The following is an 18,884-nucleotide window of genomic DNA, read 5'->3' as shown; positions in this document are numbered from 1 at the left end:
CATAAACCTTCATTGAGGACTACTAATAGTCATGCCAAGAGCTGTCATGCCAAGAGCTGAAACCAAAAAGAGGCATAAGATAGAACACTTGTCTTCCAGGGGATCAGTAGGGGAAGGAACATGGAAATAGGATAAACTCTTTCTAGATTGCAGAGACAAATAACACTTCAGTAAATAAAAGTATTGCATTGATGTTTTGATTGTAACGGGATAAAAGTCTCAGAAATCATTCTTTCTGAATAACCAAAGCCTTTTAAAAACCGATCTTATTTCAAATAGTGCGTAGTTATTTAAATAATGAATAAAGTGATATCTGGTACTCCTTTTCAATCATCTGGGAAGTTTTGGTAAGACAGAGTCCTACTAAAAAACCCAAATAACCAGAACTCCTAATTCTAAACCTACTTCCTCCACGAATTTGATGGGTTCTCTTGTTTCAGACTCTTACCTGTTAATCAGGAATGATACTACCTTGCCATCTTATTCAGAAATTCACAAAACCAGACATCTGATAAGAAAGCATCTACATACACAATTATTTAAAATATGAGTTTAGTAAGTGTTAGTCTTCAAGGAGTTCCACTGTAGCTTTATTTCTAAACAATTGGAAATACCCCAAAAATTCAACAGAAGGGTATTACCTAAATAAGTTATGGTACCAATCTATAATGAAGTGCTCTGTAGACATTTAGAGATGATATTTGTAATAATTAATAACTCAGAAAATCTTCACAGTCCACTGTTACATGAAAAAAGTAGAATAAAAAAATAATCTGGTAGGGAATAGAGAACAGTAAACTTCTATGGGTAATATGATTATGGATCATTTCTATTTTTAAATTTCTTTTGGTACTTTTAAATGTTTTCCAGATTTTGTACAACACAGGAAACCTTTTTTTTTTTTTGACTTTGTTTTTTTTTTTAAATTTTTTTATTGTTACATTAATCCCCATACATTACATCATTAGTTTTAAATGTAGTGTTCCATGATTCATTGTTTGTGCATAACACCCAGTGCTCCATGCAGAACGTGCCCTCCTCAATACCCATCACCAGGCTAACCCATCCTCCCACCCCCTCCCCTCTAGAACCCTCAGTTTGTTTTTCAGAGTCCATCGTCTCTCATGGTTCGTCTACCCCTCCGATTTCCCCCCCTTCATTCTTCCCCTCCTGCTACCTTCTTTTTTTTTTCTTAACATATATTGCATTATTTGTTTCAGAGGCTCAGATCCGAGATTCAACAGTCTTGCACAATTCACAGCGCTTACCAGAGCACATACCCTCCCCAGTGTCTATCACCCAGTCACCCCATCCCTCCCACCCCACCCCCCACTCCAGCAACCCTCAGTTTGTTTCCTGAGATTAAGAATTCCTCATATCAGTGAGGTCATATGATACATGTCTTTCTCTGTTTGACTTATTTCGCTCAGCATAATACCCTCCAGTTCCATCCACGTCGTTGCAAATGGCAAGATCTCATTCCTTTTGATGGCTGCATAATATTCCATTGTATATATATACCACTTCTTCTTTATCCATTCATCTGTCGATGGACATCTTGGCTCTTTCCACAGTTTGGCTATTGTGGACATTGCTGCTATAAACATTGGGGTGCACGTACCCTTCGGATCCCTACTTTTGTATCTTTGGGGTAAATACCCAGTAGTGCAATTGCTGGATCATATGGTAGCTCTATTTTCAACTTTTTGAGGAACCTCCATACTGTTTTCCAGAGTGGCTGCACCAGCTTGCATTCCCACCAACAGTGTAGGAGGGTTCCCCTTTCTCCGCATCCCCGCCAACATCTGTCCTTTCCTGACTTGTTAATTTTAGGCATTCTGACTGGTGTGAGGTGGTATCTCATTGAGGTTTTGATTTGGATTTCCCTGATGCCGAGCGATATTGAACACTTTTTCATGTGTCTGTTGGGCATTTGGATGTCTTCTTTGGAAAAATGTCTGTTCATGTCTTCTGCCCATTTCTTGATTGGATTCTTTGTTCTTTGGGTGTTGAGTTTGATGAGTTCTTTCTAGATTTTGGATACTAGCCCTTTATCTGATATGTCATTTGCAAATATCTTCTCCCATTCTGTCGGTTGTCTTTTGGTTTTGTTGACTGTTTCCTTTGCTTTGCAAAAGCTTTTTATCTTGATGAAGTCCCAATAGTTCATTTTTGCCCTTGCTTCCCTTGCCTTTGGCGATGTTTCTAGGAAGAAGTTGCTGCGGCTGAGGTCGAAGAGGTTGCTGCCTGTGTTCTCCTTTAGGATGTTGATGGACTCCTGTCTCACATTGAGGTCTTTCAACCATTTGGAGTCTATTTTTGTGTGTGGTGTAAGGAAATGGTGCAGTTTCATTCTTCTGCATGTGGCTGTCCAATTTTCCCAACACCATTTGTTGAAGAGACTGTCTTTTTTCCATTGGACATTCTTTCCTGCTTTGTCCAAGATTAGTTGACCATAGGGTTGAGGGTCCATTTCTGGGCTCTCTATTCTGTTCCATTGATCTATGTGCCTGTTTCTGTGCGAGTACCATACTGTCTTGATGATGACAGCTTTGTAATAGAGCTGGAAGTCCGGAATTGTGATGCCACCAGCTTTGCTTTTCTTTTTCAACATTCCTCTGGCTATGCGGGGTCTTTTCTGGTTCCATACAAATTTTAGGATTATTTGTTCCATTTCTTTGAAAAAAGTGGATGGTATTTTGATGGGGATTGCATTGAATGTGTAGATTGCTCTAGGTAGCATGGACATCTTCACAATATTTGTTCTTCCAATCCATGAGCATGGAACGTTTTTCCATTTCTTTGTGTCTTCCTCAATTTCTTTCATGAGTATTTTATAGTTTTCTGAGTACAGATCCTTTGCCTCTTCGGTTAGATTTATTCCTAGGTATCTTATGGTTTTGGGTGCAATTGTAAATGGGATCGACTCCTTAAAATTTCTCTTTCTTCTGTCTTGTTCTTGGTGTATAGGAATGCCACTGACTTCTGTGCATTGATTTTATATCCTGCCACTTTACTGAATTCCTGTATGAGTTCTAGCAGTTTTGGGGTGGAGTCTTTGGGGTTTTCCACATAAAGTATCATATCATCTGCAAAGAGTGAGAGTTTGACTTCTTCTTTGCTGATTTGATGCCTTTTATTTCTTTTTGTTGTCTGATTGCTGTGGCTAGGACTTCCAATACTATGTTGAATAGCAGTGGTGATAGTGGACATCCCTGCCGTGTTCCTGACCTTAGGGGGAAAGCTCTCAGTTTTTCCCCATTGAGAATGATTATTCGCTGTAGGTTTTTCATAGATGGCTTTATGATATTGAGGTACGTACCCTCTATGCCTATACTCTGAAGAGTTTTGATCAAGAAAGGATGCTGTACTTTGTCAAATGCTTTTTCTGCATCTATTGAGAGGATCATATGATTCTTGTTCTTTCTTTTGTTAATGTATTGTATCACGTTGATTGATTTGCGGATGTTGAACCAACCTTGCAGCCCAGGGATAAATCCCACTTGGTCGTGGTGAATAATCCTTTTAATGTACTGTTGGATCCTATTGGCTAGTATTTTGGTGAGAATTTTTGCATCCATGTTCATCAGGGATATTGGTCTGTAATTCTCCTTTTTGATGGGGTCTTTGTCTGGTTTTGGGATCAAGGTAATGCTGGCCTCATAAAATGAGTTTGGAAGTTTTCCTCCCATTTCTATTTTTTGGAACAGTTTCAGAAGAATAGGTATTAATTCTTCTTGAAATGTTTGGTAGAATTCCCCTGGGAAGCCATCTGGCCCTGGGCTTTTGTTTTTTGGGAGATTTTTGATGACTGCTTCAATTTCCTTACCAGTTATAGGTCTGTTCAGGTTTTCTATTTCTTCCTGGTTCAGTTTTGGTAGTTGATACATTTCTAGGAATGCATCCATTTCTTCCAGGTTATCTAATTTGCCGGCATAGAGTTGCTCATAATATGTTCTTATAATTGTTTGTATTTCTTTGGTGTTGGTTGTGATCTCTCCTCTTTCATTCATGATTTTGTTGATTTGGGTCATTTCTCTTTTCTTTTTGATAAGTCTGGCCAGGGGTTTATCAATCTTGTTAATTCTTTCAAAGAACCAGCTCCTAGTTTCGTTGATCTGTTCTACTGTTCTTTTAGTTTCTATTTCATTGATTTCTGCTCTGATTTTTATTATTTCTCTTCTCCTGCTGGGTTTAGGCTTTATTTGCTGTTCTTTCTCCAGCTCCTTTAGGTGTACGGTTAGGTTGTGTACTTGAGACCTTTCTTGTTTCTTGAGAAAGGCTTGTATTGCTATATACTTTCCTCTTAGGACTGCCTTTGCTGCATCCCAAAGATTTTGAATAGTTGTGTTTTCATTTTCATTGGTTTCCATGAATTTTTTAAATTCTTCTTTAATTTCCTGGTTGACCCATTCATTCTTCAGTAGGATGCTCTTTAGCCTCCATGTATTTGAGTTCTTTCCAACTTTCCTCTTGTGATTGAGTTCTAGTTTCAAAGCATTGTGGTCTGAAAATAGGCAGGGAATGATCCCAATCTTTTGGTACTGGTTGAGACCTGATTTGTGACCTAGGATGTGATCTATTCTGGAGAATGTTCCATGGGCACTAGAGAAGAATGTGTATTCCGTTGCTTTGGGATGGAATGTTCTGAATATGTCTGTGAAGTCCATTTGGTCCAGTGTGTCATTTAAAGTCTTTATTTCCTTTGTGATCTTTTGCTTAGATGATCTGTCCATTTCAGTGAGGGGGGTGTTAAAGTCCCCCACTATTATTGTATTGTTGTCAATGTGTTTCTTTGCTTTTGTTATTAATTGCCTTATATAATTGGCTGCTCCCATGTTAGGGGCATAGATATTTACAATTGTTAGATCTTCTTGTTGGATAGATCCTTCAAGTATGATATAGTGTCCTTCCTCATCTCTTATTACAGTCTTTGGTTTAAAATCTAATTTGTCTGATATAAGGATTGCCACCTCAGCTTTCTTTTGGTGTCCATTAGCATGGTAAATGGTTTTCCACCCCCTCACTTTAAATCTGGGGGTGTCTTTGGTTCTAAAATGAGTCTCTTGCAGACAGCATATCGATGGGTCTTGTTTTTAAATCCAATCTGATAGCCTCTGTCTTTTGATTGGGGCATTTAGTCCATTTACATTCAGGGTAACTATTGAAAGATATGAATTTAGTGCCATTGTATTGCCTGTAAGGTGACTGTTACTGTATATTGTCTATGTTCCTTTCTGGTCTATGTTGCTTTTAGGCTCTCTCTTTGCTTAGAGGACCCCTTTCAAGATTTCTTGTAGGGCTGGTTTCATGTTTGCAAATTCCTTTAGTTTTTGTTTGTCCTGGAAGCTTTTTATCTCTCCTTCAATTTTCAATGACAGCCTAGCTGGATATAGTATTCTTGGCTGCATATTTTTTCCATTTAGTGCTCTGAATATATCCTGCCAGTCCTTTCTGGCCTGCCAGGTCTCTGTGGATAGGTCTGTTGCCAATCTAATGTTTCTACCCTTGTAGGTTACATATCTCTTCTCCTGAGCTGCTTTCAGGATTTTCTCTTTGTCTCTGAGACTCGTAAGTTTTACTATTAGATGTTGGGGTGTTGACCTATTTTTATTGATTTTGAGAGGGGTTCTCTGTGCTTCCTGGATTTTGATGCCTGTTTCCTTCCCCAAATTAGGGAAGTTCTCCGCTATAATTTGCTCCATTATACCTTCTGCCCCCCTCTCTCTTTCTTCTTCTTCTGGGATCCCAATTATTCTAATGTTGTTTCGTCTTATGGTATCGCTTATCTCTCGAATTCTGCCCTCGTGATCCAGTAGTTGTTTATCTCTCTTCTTCTCAGCTTCTTTATTTTCCATCATTTGGTCTTCTGTATCACTGATTCTCTCTTCTGCCTCATTTATCCTAGCAGTTAGCGCCCCCATATTTGATTGCACCTCATTAATAGCCTTTTTGATTTCGACTTGGTTAGTTTTTAGTTCTTTTACTTCTCCAGAAAGGGTTTCTCTAATAACTTCCATGCTTTTTTCAAGCCCAGCTAGTATCTTTAAAGTGATGATTCTGAACTCTAGATCTGACATCATACTAATGTCCGTATTGAGTAGGTCCCTGGCAGTCGGTACTACCTCTTGTTCTTTTTGTTGAGGTGATTTTTTCCATCTTGTCATTTTGTGCAGAGGAGAATAGATTAATGAGAGAACAAAATGCTGGCAGGGTAACAACATCTCCAGAAAATATACTCTAAACAAATCAGAAAAGACCTGAAACAGTGGGATAAGAAAGGGAAAGAGAGAAAAAAGAAAAAGAAAAAAAAGGAAAAAGATAAAGATAAAGATAAAAACAAAAACAGAACAGAACAAAACAAAACAAAAACAGAATGTGATCAAATATGATCAGGCTGGTATATAGATCAGTGCCATACACTAGATTTTGGGTGTATTTTGGTCTGTTAGAAGAAAGTGCCTCCCAAAATTTTAAAGAAAGAAAAACTTATATATGTACAAAAATAAGGGTTGATATGATGAAGGGATGGAATATGACTGTAAAGATGGAAATTATAAAAAATTTTATAAAAGGAATTGATAAGAAGTTTTTTGAAAAAAGAAAGAAGAGGATTTAAAAAAAAAAGAAAAAAAGGGAGAGAATGTGATCAGGCAGGGGAGTAGAAAAAAACCATACACTAGAGATTTAGGGTATATTTTGATCTGTTAGAAGAAACTATCTCAAAATTTTAAAGAGAGAACAACTTATATATATATGCCAAAAATATGGGTAACTACTATGAAGGGATAGAATATGACTCTAAAAATGAAAAATAAAAATGTTTTTTAAAAAAGGGATTGATAAGATGTTGGTTGAAAAAGGGAAAAAGAAAAATTCAAAAAAAAAAAAAAGAAAAAAGACAGTTTAAAAAAAAATTAACTTTGAAACACAAAAGAATCATGGTAAAAAAGCCATGAATTCTATGTGCAGTATTCCCCTAGCACTGGAGTTCTGCCGTTCTCATTGATCGGTAAACTTGGGCTTGGCCGGCTGTTCTCGCTGATCTTCTGGGGGAGGGGCCTGTTGCCCTGGTTCCCAAATGTCTTTGCTGGAGGCGGAATTGCCCCACCCTTGCCCTGTCCGGGCTAAGTAATCTGCTTGGGTTTGCTCTCCGGAGCTTTTGTTCCCTGCAAGCTTTCCGTACAGCTTTGGAGGACGAGAGTGAAAGGGCAGCCTCCCAATCTCCACCCCCAGGAGCCGAGAACTCAGGCCCCACTTCTCAGTGAGTCCCAGAGAAAAGCAGTCAATCACTCCCGTCCACAGGAAACCTTTTTTTAAAGCCAGCATGTGAATGCTTCAGCTTTGCCGATATCATACACAAATAAACAGAATAAAATCATCCTGTCATCTAGTTAAACAAGGAAAATGAATATTAACCTTGTTGTTTCGGGTCTCTCCAGACATACTTTGACATTTGATTCAAGGGAAAATATTGCAGATTTCTCAACTTTCCACTTGTAGAACTTTTTCCTTGAGAAATTCGTGTAACAACAAAATACCCTGGTGGGAAAAAAATCCAGTGACCTGACTGTTTTGTCTACCTAATGACAAATCTCCCAAGGTTTCTAAATACACTTGAACTCCTTTTTAAACATTGGGATCACTTCTCTAAGAAACGAAGTTGGAGATATGATCTAATTAACAAACATCAATCTTAAAGATTAAAAATGGAAAATTCCTAACTTACCCCAAAACTACTGTCAGAAAAATAAAAGATCTTTATACAATTACATTTTAAATAGCTCTGAGGATTACACTTTTTTAAAAAAACAGTTATCTTATTGCAGTAATACCAAAATATGAGATTACCAAATACTCCTTAAATGTGTATTTACAGATCAAAATATACCCTAAATCTCTAGTGTATGGTTTTTTTCTACTCCCCTGCCTGATCACATTCTCTCCCTTTTTTTTCTTTTTTTTTTAAATCCTCTTCTTTCTTTTTCCAAACAACTTCTTATCAATTCCTTTTATAAAATTTTTTATAATTTCCACTTTAAGAAAACACACATACACATATATACTACCTACAGTGATGTGTGGAAGTATTTGTTTGATAGCCTGACATTGTATGTACAGGGCACCCGACTGGATTTTTAACCCTCTCTCATTGCATGAATCATTATCAAGTTAATTGCACTGAATCAATTAACAGGGACACATTGAGCAACTGCTGTGTTGATCTAGACTTTTCTCCTCCATTCCTCTCTGACTGCAAAGCCAACAGAATCCAAAAAAAAGAAGCACCACCAAGATTTGCTTCCTGCTCTGTCACCTCTCTTTTACCTAGGCTCGGTTCCCAAGGAGAACAGTCAACCTTCTCTGTGTGTCAGTCATACAAGTCTTTAAAATAGAGATCATGTGACAATTCTTTTGAAACGCCCCAGTGCCATCCCCCTGCACCTTGAGGGACCCTTTAGAGTCCTTACCAAGGTTGGCACAGTTCTCAGATGATAATGTACCCAGGAATGGAATCTCCTGGGGAACTGATCAGTATGCAGATTTTAGTTGGGGTGGGCTTGGGGAAGGGCTCAACATGACATTCTGCCTTCCTAACTAGCACCCACCAGGAGAGGAAGCTGGTGCTGTGGGTCCTATGAGTGAGGAGCTCTTCACCTCCTCTGGGAGAGCCTTCACTGGGTTTCATTCTTCCCTGGCTTGGAACGCTCTCTGGCCCGGGACCTGTCAGCTAGGACAAGGGCTCTTTGGCCCAGCTTTAGCTTCTGGCCCTGGGCCTCACAGCCACATTTGGCAAATTCAAACCCGTCCCAGTGAGGTTGAAGCGAGGATGACAGAGACACATCAACAAGAAGGAAAGAAGAACATTTTCATCACATCTCTTTACATGTGGGCCCGTTACCAAGTTAGTGTGAATTCATTACTCATCCATTATTAATGCAACAACTGTCTTGTGAATAGCATAAATATACTATATTGTCTCTTTTTTGTTAAAATATTAATTTGTTAAGTGCAAACATTAAAATTATAGGATGATCACCCACATGCTATCCTGTGGATTTATTTCAGCTTACCCAGGGAGCAATTCCCCTGCTTAATTAGCACAACCACCATGAGCCTGTCTCCCTCTGGAGCACCCTGCCTCCCTGCTTCCCATCCCCTGCCCCACCTCTAGTAAAATACCCAGTATATGTATTCCCTCATGGTGAGTAAATAAACTCCGCATTTTCTTTTTCTTTTTCTAAAACTTCTGTTGGTCTTGGTTTTATTCTTTGACAACCCAGGAGCCATAACATCAGAAGCATCTCACCTCTCTTCACTCTTGAGAGGCCTTGGCCTGAATCACATTCCTCAGTGCTTCCCACATTCCTCGGTCTCCATATAAGGCTGTGAGTCATTTCGTCAGAAAGGTTTTCCCCAAGGACCTCTAGCTAAGGTAAATGCTCTCCTCCATCACCACATTATTCTCTCCTAGCAGGTACCCCAATCTACGGTTATACATTTGTTTACTGAGCTGCTGTCTCTCTCCCCTATTCACCTGGACACCCAACTCCACCATGGCCAGGGATGCAGACTGTTCATCAGTGAATCTCCAGTACCTAGCCCACATGCCTATGTCTCTGTCCTATTATCTCCTTCCTGCTTTTAATAATGATAATAAAATAGTTGTAGCTAGATGATAAGAGCTGTGGGTCCTGGTGAGTAGTTTATCTGCAATAAATATCGTACTATAGTTATATATAACTATCACTTTAAGAAAAGCAGAGATTCTTTTGGAAGTAACTTGCTTAAAGGAACACTAAACCTCTTGCCTGGCTAAGTTGTAGTGATAACTTAGTTTATAGTTTAAGATGAAAGGCAAGTTGGTTTCCAATATATTTCTCCTTTTCTCCTTTCCTTTTGCCAAATGGTCACTGTTTTGTGATGTTCTTTCAACTCCCCAGGTACACAACTTACTCCTATTTTGATACTGGAGCAATATAACTAAAAGTATACAAAGTGATTTGTGCAACTTTAAGCATTGTAGCCAAGGCCAACCATCTTAATTTTCTGGAGAAAAAGTTGCACAGATACTTAGGCACAATCCATGCTGATTTATTGTCTTTAACTGAAGTTTGTCATCTTGACAACGTGCTTATTTCCTATGGCAAATCAGCAAACAAAACGTGTTCCATTCAGAGATATGACCTTATGGACAACATCTCCCTCTCATATCTGGACACCACATATATGGGTCTGAGCTATCGAAGATGGTAGCCCTACGGGGCTGTAGACACTTGAAGTGTAGATACTCTGAAGTAGGATGTTCTAGAAAGGCAAAATAGATAGCAGATTTTGAAAACTTAATATGAAAAAAAGATTGTAAAATATCTACTAGTGTTTTTACTAGTGATTACATGTTGAAATGATAAAGCTATGGATGTGTTGGCGTAAGTGAAATATATTCAAGTTAATTTTACCTGTTTCTTTTTATTTTTTAATGTGGCTACTGAGTAACTTAAAATTACGTATGTGGCTCATCGGTATGCCTCACGTTTTTCTATTGCATAACGTGGACACCGATGTTCATTTATCTGAACTTATGAAACCATGTAAGGTGGAAAAATGATAGAACCAATATACTTTCCTTCAGTCTTGGATAGAAAATGTATCTGAAGCCAGAGGTCTTAGGTGGCAGATGCACAAGGAAGCCCAGGAAGGCTGAAAAGACTGACATGGGTGCTTTCAGAAGACAAGAGCCAGCGATGATACCTTGGGAGATAAACATAGAACTCAGAGTGAGAGGCTTTCTTATCTGATTTTTAGAGATGAAGACATCTCAGAGGGATTATATAACTGGTCAAGGCCACGGTGGGAGGCCTGAGAGGGGAAAATGTCTATTCTGTTAAGAAGTTGATATAATCTCAGTTTCCTTATTTTCTGAAACTGAAAACAGAGGTGAAATAAATAACTTACGGTGAAAGTCTGTTATGATTAAAAAGTCTAGGCGGGGGCCAGATATATACTTTGTAGAACAAAAATGCTCTGGGCACCATGTGCTTTCACTGATCTTGGAAAATCTTTTACTCCATGGTGGATGGACGCTTTTTGGCTGAAGGCCACAGCATGAGTATGGTCAGATGCACACGGATGAAGGACCACAGGGCATTTGCAAGCCAGACAGCTCTGTTGTTGGAATCGGACACTGAATTTGAGGGTTTTCATCAATTGCAATATTTGACAAAGTTATCCTTACTCATAGTTAACACTAGACAGTTAAGGCTGTGCTCTCCATAACAGGGAAATTTTATAAGGGAAATGCAAAGACAGATTTCATTTAATTCAATTTTTCCAAGGATCATGTCTGAAAGCAAACTAGTTACTATAAGCCCAGAGAAATGCTCAAGGAGGAAGGCCCGCCTCAGAGAGGTTGAGGAGGCTGAGAGAGAAAGCTGGTGGCTTTGCTGTTGTTGGCCTTGACCCCTACCTCATCTAATGGAAGTCAGAATGTTTGGAGGAAATGGGCAATGGGAGGGTCTGGAGGAGGGTGGCCCTGAGAAGACAAAAGGAAACATGTTTGGGGCCCTCCATCCTCCCAAACCATTACGACGTAAGTCTATTCTAATGGGAAAAAATTCTTCTGGGAGCCACAGAACTACTTTGTTCTTTTTTTTCCTCCCAGGGCAGAACAGCTCCAATCTGTGAGCAATGAGGTGAAATGGAGGGGGTGGGGCAGGCTGAGTGATGACAGAGGAGGCTTTTATTCCCCTAAACTTCTCATTCACATGGTCTCCCCATGGGTGATAATAGAAGACACATAGAAATCATAGAAAAACAATGAGAAGGGGATTGGGTATAAAATGAGTATGTGTAAAATGATTAAAAGCATAAGATGGAGGGGGAAATCTACAAAAAAAAGGCAAAAAAACAAAACAAAACAAAACAAAAAACCCAACCCCAGACAGACTTAGACTCCAAAAAGGACTCCTAGAGTAGTCACTGAAATTAAAATTTAATGAATAAAAATAATTATAGTTAACATTTATTGAATGATTACTCTGTGACAGGCATGGTAAAATATGCGTTATGTGTATCAAATCACTGAATCCTCATAAAATCCTGAGCTCTGTCTCTTACTTCCATTTTAAGATAAAAAAAATTGAGACAAAAAAATGTAGAAGCTGGTAATGAATAGATCTGGGGTTATAAACCCAGTTGAACAGTTCCATCCAGAGTTCTTTTTCATTACTGAAAATTACAATAGATTGAACAAGCTACTGAAACTTACAAACAGCAGAAGAGAGAATTAGAAATTGAAAGAAAGATGTGAGGCAGCTTCACAGACGTGGGAGAAGCAGCGCCTGGGACAGAAGCTGGATATGCTACCCCTGGGTCTCAAGTCCATCTGATGATTGGTCTCATGGAGAGGCTGGGTGAACCTCTGCACTTCTAACCAAGTTCTTCTGTGAGGAGAAGAGAAGTTATGCAATGGCTCCCATCGCCCACGGGTTAAAGATGTGCCCCACAGGGGTTAATACCCTCCATCTAAAGGACAACAGGGAGCCATGAGTGGAGTCTAGAGAAACCATCGACTGTTTCATGTGCAAAGTCTGTGGTCAAGCTGGCAGCTGGGGTAAGTCAGTGGCCATAGCCCACGAGCAAGGTGGGGCCCAGAAGATCCGAGTGGCATATGAAAGGTCTCCGTTATAAGAAGTTAGGAGAGTTGGAGGAGAAGACGAGAAAGTCCAGGATGCATCCTAAGAATGCCAGGAGTAGAGATAGCAGGAAAGGAGAAGTATAAAAAGGGGATATCTGAGAATTTTGAAGATTTGATGAAAAATATAGACTCTCAGATTAAATATCCACTGAGTAGGATACATAAGAAATACATGGGCACAGGTAATTTTAATAACATGATTAAAAAATCTTGACCTAATTGAGATATATATATCTATCTTTGAAGCCAGTATATCACCTCTATCATAATTTCATAAAAAAAAGATTAACTAGAAAAATCTCCCTATGTTTGGAAATTAAGAAATAAGTATCTAAATAACCCATAGGGTGAAGAAATCAATTAGAAAGGATTCTGAACATAATTATGCTAAAATAGTGCTTGTTAAAATGTGTGTGTGTAGTTAAAGCAGTATTTGGGGGAAGGTTTTTAGCCTCAGATGCATTTGAAAGATTCAAAGTTGCTTATGTAAAGTCAAAATACAAAATTCAACCAGTTTGCTATATCTTTGATAGTTAGGCTATTAAATTTTGAAAAAAAAAAACATTTACAATTGTACTGAAAATATCTGAAAAATTAAAGAAACAGAAAACTCTAAAACATAGTGAGAAGTGAAAGCCCTAAATAAACGGACCCATAAATGAATACAAACAGACCTATATATGAATGAGCGATTGGTACACATGTTTGCAGAACCCTGAGGGAAAGAATGCATTGTTTAATAAATAATGTTGGAACAATTTGTCATGTATATGGAAAAAGATAAAATCATATCCCTTAAGTAGAAAAACAATTCCAGGATTAAGAGTCCCAAATGTAAAAGAGTTAAATCGTAAAACTTTCTTTTTTTTTTTTTTTAGGGTCAGAGAACATTTTTATACTCTTGGGGAAGAAAAGGATTACTTCAACAAGACACAAAACACAAAATATCAAGAAAACATGGATTGGTTTGAGCGTCTAGTGAAAAAAAAAATTGTATGTTAAGGCACCAGTAACTAAATGAAAAGAGAAACCAGAGAATGGAATGAAATCTTTGCTGCACACTTAAATGGCAAAAGTTTGGCATCCAAATACATAAATAACTCCTAATTATTAGCAACGAAAAGGGCAAGGCCACAAGAGATCGATAGGCAAAAGGTTGTCCATGCAATTCACCCGGAGGTAAATCTAAACTGCCAATTAAAACATGAAAAGATCCACAAACTCACTAGTCAAAACAGGATCCTATTTTGTACTCATGAACATCTAAACACACCAAATTTTGCTGAGGATGTAGGGAAACAGGTGCAACTCTTTTGGAGTCCATTTCACAATTCCTAATACAGTTTAAAATATGCTTTCTTGCATAGCCCTCTTTGAATCCTGTGTAGGAATTCACAATCTAGTTGTCACAATGGCACGTATACAAAGATGTTACATTCCAACTTCCCGAAACAAGACCATGGAAACAAACTTCCTGTGTTTAGGGGGATGGAAAAATAAACTGTGCTTTATTTACATCCATATGTATGTGCCTGAATCACATCTATATGTATCAACATGGATGAAATCCAAAACCGTTATATTGATTGATGCAAGCAAGCTCCAAAAGGTACCTATTAATGTGAAACCATTCATTGCATTTGAAGGACCACAAAACAATAGTATTTATTTTTCACCGTGACTAACACACACACACACACACGCACACACACAGTGTGTGTAAATACAAAACCATGCACAAAAGAGGGGGCAAAGAATGTGTGTATGACTTTTTGTATTCATATACTGTTTTCCCTAAAGGGAGAGATGTTACTCTTATGTAACTTAATGTTGCTGTTACGTTACTTTTTGTTTGTTTGGAACGTTTCCCAGTTCAACTTACTTTTTCTTAAAATTTAAAATGAAATCAGTCGAGAAAGCATCCTCCCTAAAATGTAGCTGTTACTCAGCTTCTGATAGTTGCTTGCTGCATTTCTGCTCTGTCTGGAATTTTAAGGCAAAAAGAGGAAGTAGAAGCCGTGTTTCAGACATGAACTTCACCTTCTGCAGCTATCAGAGAAGGAGCTCCCTCTAGCCCATCTCCCAGATCTATGGCCTGAGGCAACAAGCAATGCGCCTCCCAGTTTCAGGTTGACCAGCTGGGCCTGGGAATAGCGATAAACCTGAGGATGCACTGAGCAGCCAGGCCTGGAACCACAGAGGGATTTCACTGACGGGACTTCAGAACAAATTGTGTGGGTGGACAGTTCCACCCTGTCTGAACTCAGAATGTGGGGTCAACACCACTACTACCTCCCTGGTTTGAGAATTGCTAAAGTACAATTGCAGAAATTGAAAGCAAAATATGTTCTTAAGGAGCGCAGCCCCAAGATGATAGATACGATGGCCCAAAGGCTAAATTTAGCCTGCACGTGTACATTATTTGGCCCTGTGTTTGTTCAGCACTTTACAAAAACAACAAAAAACAAAAAACCACAAAAAACCACTGTGTGTTTTGCAAAGTTTTGACTTATTTGCTAACATCTAGAGTTTGAGAGATTTCTAATAGAAACTGGATCCATCCACTCCTCATCCCACCCCCCTTCTCTCCTGAAGAAAGCAGGGATTCTGGCATTGCTGAGCCTGAATTCTAGAATGCCAACAAATGGTTGGCCCTGAAGACGGCCCCCCACCCCACAGCCTGACTCATTCATTATCTCACCTGCTGGCCCCTGCAGGGCTTTCAACTCCCTCATTTTACAGAGGAGAAACCTGAGGCTCAGAGAGGTCAAGTGCCCTGTCCAGCACCAGAGTTACCTTGTGGAGGGAGGCATGCTGGCATCCTCTCGACCAGTGACCGGTTAACTTATGATTCCTTTTCTCTACACACATTTCATGGTTTCTAATGACAATTTTTATATAATTCAGCTGGTGCAATGGAAATGATCATTCTCATCAATTTTAACAAGAACTTGCTTCAAGCAATGATAAAAATAATACAATGGGTTAATTGTATTATCAGCAAGAAGGCATCAAGATTTGGCCAAACTCAAGACCAAAAAAAAAAAAAAGTTACATGTAAAAAGTAATAAGGGAATATGACCATATAATTAAAAATTGGCATAATTAGAGTTTGTATGATCACAGAGCATCACTTTTCCAGGCTGATCTTTATGTACCCCTCATTTCCCAACACTTCCCCTACCTCTCCTCTTCTTTGGAGTCTAGAAGGATGTGCAAACCCTGCTCAGGACCTCTGCTCTGGCCTTCCCGCAACATATACTTTCTTTAGGTTTTTTGCTTGTTGTATTTACTTGCTCTTGGATTAAAGTTGGTAGATAATCTATACCGACTTGGATGAGTTTAATATACCATGCCCAGAAGTATTGAGTTGGGCATTCCTAGTCTATGCAAAGGGCATTTTTGTTGGAACCAGCTACATGAAGAGATTACATGGATTACAAAATCCCTTAGAATGTAAAACACTCAATAACCTAAATGTAAATTGACAGGGGGATGGTTCAATTGACTTTGGCATATTCATATACTGTGGAAAATCATGCAACAGGACAAAAAGAAAAAGAGGTGACTGTATCTCACATACTAACATGGACAGATCCATAGGTTGCAAAAGGATGCATATAACATGGTATCGATTATGTTAAAAAAACACCAGCACAACCATATGTTGTTTGTGGGTCTATTTGTGTGTACCTAAATGCATAGAAAATGTCCAGAAAGAAACATGAAGTGGTGAGTGGATGACCTTTGTTTAGATGGGAAGGGGGAGAAGAATAAGGATGCTCAAAGAGGGTTTTAGCTTCATCTTTCATGTCTTAATTTAAAAGAAAAAGTACTTAGATTACATATGGTCATAACACATATTTGTGTGACTGTTGACTTCCAATTATAGTCTCAATCATGAAGTTGTAAAACTGCTCATCTTTGGAAATGAAACTTATGCTACACTATTACCCACATTAACTTTTTAAGTGTATAAATCACAGACTCATCTGACAAGTTAAATTTTACTCTCACAAGTTCAAATCAAGTAAGTCAACTAGGAGTTATAATAGTTTGGGGGACACCCAATTTATAAAGATAAATTGGAGAATAAGAAATATGGAGTGCATTTAAATGAGTCTGGGATCTTTCAAATTATGAATCAATATCAAAGTGACAGATTGCTTAATTCATCCTAACATGAGTTTTATTTCTAAGGTGCTAATAAGTTTTCAGTGATGGCATTAGCTTTTCCCAACAATAGTGATGGAACACTGGAGTTTGAGTTTTGACAAGGGGGAAACCGAGCCCCAGAGAGGTCAGAGTTCAGTGTGAGGTGACATCTAGGAAATGTCAGGGCTGGGACTCCCCCAGCCCTCCATGCTTTCTGCCAGGCTATGCTGCCTGCTCTGATTCACCAGTATGACATAGCATGTCTCTGTAGCTGGTGTTCTCATCCTTAGCCATTATCCCAAACCTACGTCTATATCTATCTACCTATCTATCATCTATCTATCTACCATCTATCCATCCATCCATCCATCCATCCATCCATCCATCCATCTGTCCATCTATCATCTACCTCTGGAGGCCTTTCCCCAGGATCCCTGACTCAGAGGGAACCAGACAAGCTTGCTCCTCTCCTCTTCCACCGGCCTTCCTCCAGCGCATTCCACCTGTTACCCGGGCATGCCGGCCTGCACGCATCCCCATGCCGCCCGCCCAGGCACCGGCGTGGAGCCCAAAGTCACGCACGCACCGGGCAGGGGCTCAAGGCCTGAGCCCCGCGGGTGGGGCCCGCGCGTTCCCGGGACGAGGGGCTGGGTGTCGCGCCGCCCGTCGCTCACCTTGCCTGTCGTGGGCGCCGCCGCCAGGAGCACCAGCAGGAGCGGCAGTAGCAGCGCGGGCGGCCTGGGCGCCGTCCCGGGGCTCATGGTGGGCGCCCGCTCAGAGCCCCGGCGTGTCCAGTGACCCGCAGGCTCTGCGGCCACCGCGTCCCTTGCGCGACGCGGGTTGGGGAGCCTGGCTGTGAAGCTCGCCTCGCCAGCCCGCCCGGGGCGGGTTTTGTAGGGCTCAGCCACGCCGTCCGTCCCTCCCCACTGTTTTTGACTGTGGCTCCAAGGGAGGGAAGAAGTGGCTTAGGTCCCGCCCTCGTCCCCCCTCCCCTTCAACTCACCAGGCAATGTCCCTCCGACCTGGGCATCGTGCCCAGCGGGCGAGAAAAAAAAAAAAACTGTGCGCTGCGGGGCAGGTGGGCGCGGATCCAGGGTAAGGGGTTAGGAGAGGATGCTCCCAAGGTCCCGGGGCCGAGGCGGGGCCGGGGGGCGCGGGTCGGAGGTGGGGAATTTGGGGGTGTGCGCTGGGGAGGCGGCTGAGCGGGGCGGGGGGGAGTGGCCAGCGGCGGTGCCCAGATTAAGCGGGAGGCGCGCCGGGCGGCCGCACTCGAGCGGCCCAGCCTGCTGCCGGCTCCCGCGGTGGTGCCATCGCGCGGCTCTCGGCTTCTCAACCCGCCGCGGACTCGCAGCCGCCGCCCTGGGCGGTGGGAGCGCCGAGACCCGGCCGCCGAGGCGCGCGTGGATTTGGACGCGGCGGAGCCAGGAGGTGCGGCGCCGCGCGCGCTGCGACCAGGCGGCTTCCGGCGCCGAGGGTGTCTCCCGAGGTAAGGCGCCCACCACCCAGTCTGGGCAATCGCTGTCCCTGGGCACCTGTCTGGGGTGGGGGTGGGGGGTGTGGGCAGTGGAAGAAGCGTGGCAACTGAGGGTGGGGCACACGGGGTGGCGGGCGGGGCTGGGGAGTTGGGGTCCCGGGGTCACCAGAGGAGAGCTTGTCTGGCTCCCGGGCTTCTGTGCCCGGGCTTGAACTGGGCGCTGTGTTTTGATGAATTTGGAGGCTCGAGTTATCAGCCTGGCAGTCTGGGCACTCCGGAATGCCAAGAGCAAGAGGCAGCTGAGGGGAAAGAGAAAGCTCATCCTATTCTCTGCTGCGCTGAACTGGCTTTTCAGGGTAAATCTTATCTGCGGAAATGCAGAGGAAACCAAAAGCCAACTCTGTTCAGGGTGTCTCCCTCCTGAGGGTGCCCTTCGTGGCGGTGCAGGACCTGGCTTGTTAGGGCGCTATTTTCAGAGCAGGGCTCCTGCCCTTTCTTGTGCCACTGACCACGTTGGCCCTGGGGAAACATTTAGACCCCTTTTCGGAATCATGTCAT

The 18,884-nt window shown here is 41.3% G+C and overlaps 1 protein-coding gene across 1 annotated transcript in view; it reads right to left on the bottom strand.

Moving 5' to 3' along the window:
- The window catches only part of COL4A3 (collagen type IV alpha 3 chain), a 128,749-nt gene extending 111,136 nt beyond the window's left edge, over nucleotides 1-17,613 (bottom strand). The window contains exon 1 of the mRNA XM_021682956.1: nucleotides 17,527-17,613. Coding sequence (XP_021538631.1) covers nucleotides 17,527-17,613 — 87 coding nt within the window. The remainder of the gene's footprint in view (nucleotides 1-17,526) is intronic.
- Nucleotides 17,614-18,884: the final 1,271 nt, after the last annotated feature.

Source organism: Neomonachus schauinslandi, chromosome 3, assembly GCF_002201575.2.
Source record: "Neomonachus schauinslandi chromosome 3, ASM220157v2, whole genome shotgun sequence".
NCBI classification, from domain to species: Eukaryota; Metazoa; Chordata; class Mammalia; order Carnivora; family Phocidae; genus Neomonachus; species Neomonachus schauinslandi.
The sequence above is the reverse complement of the archived record's forward strand: the minus strand, read 5'-3'. Positions and strand labels throughout refer to the sequence as shown.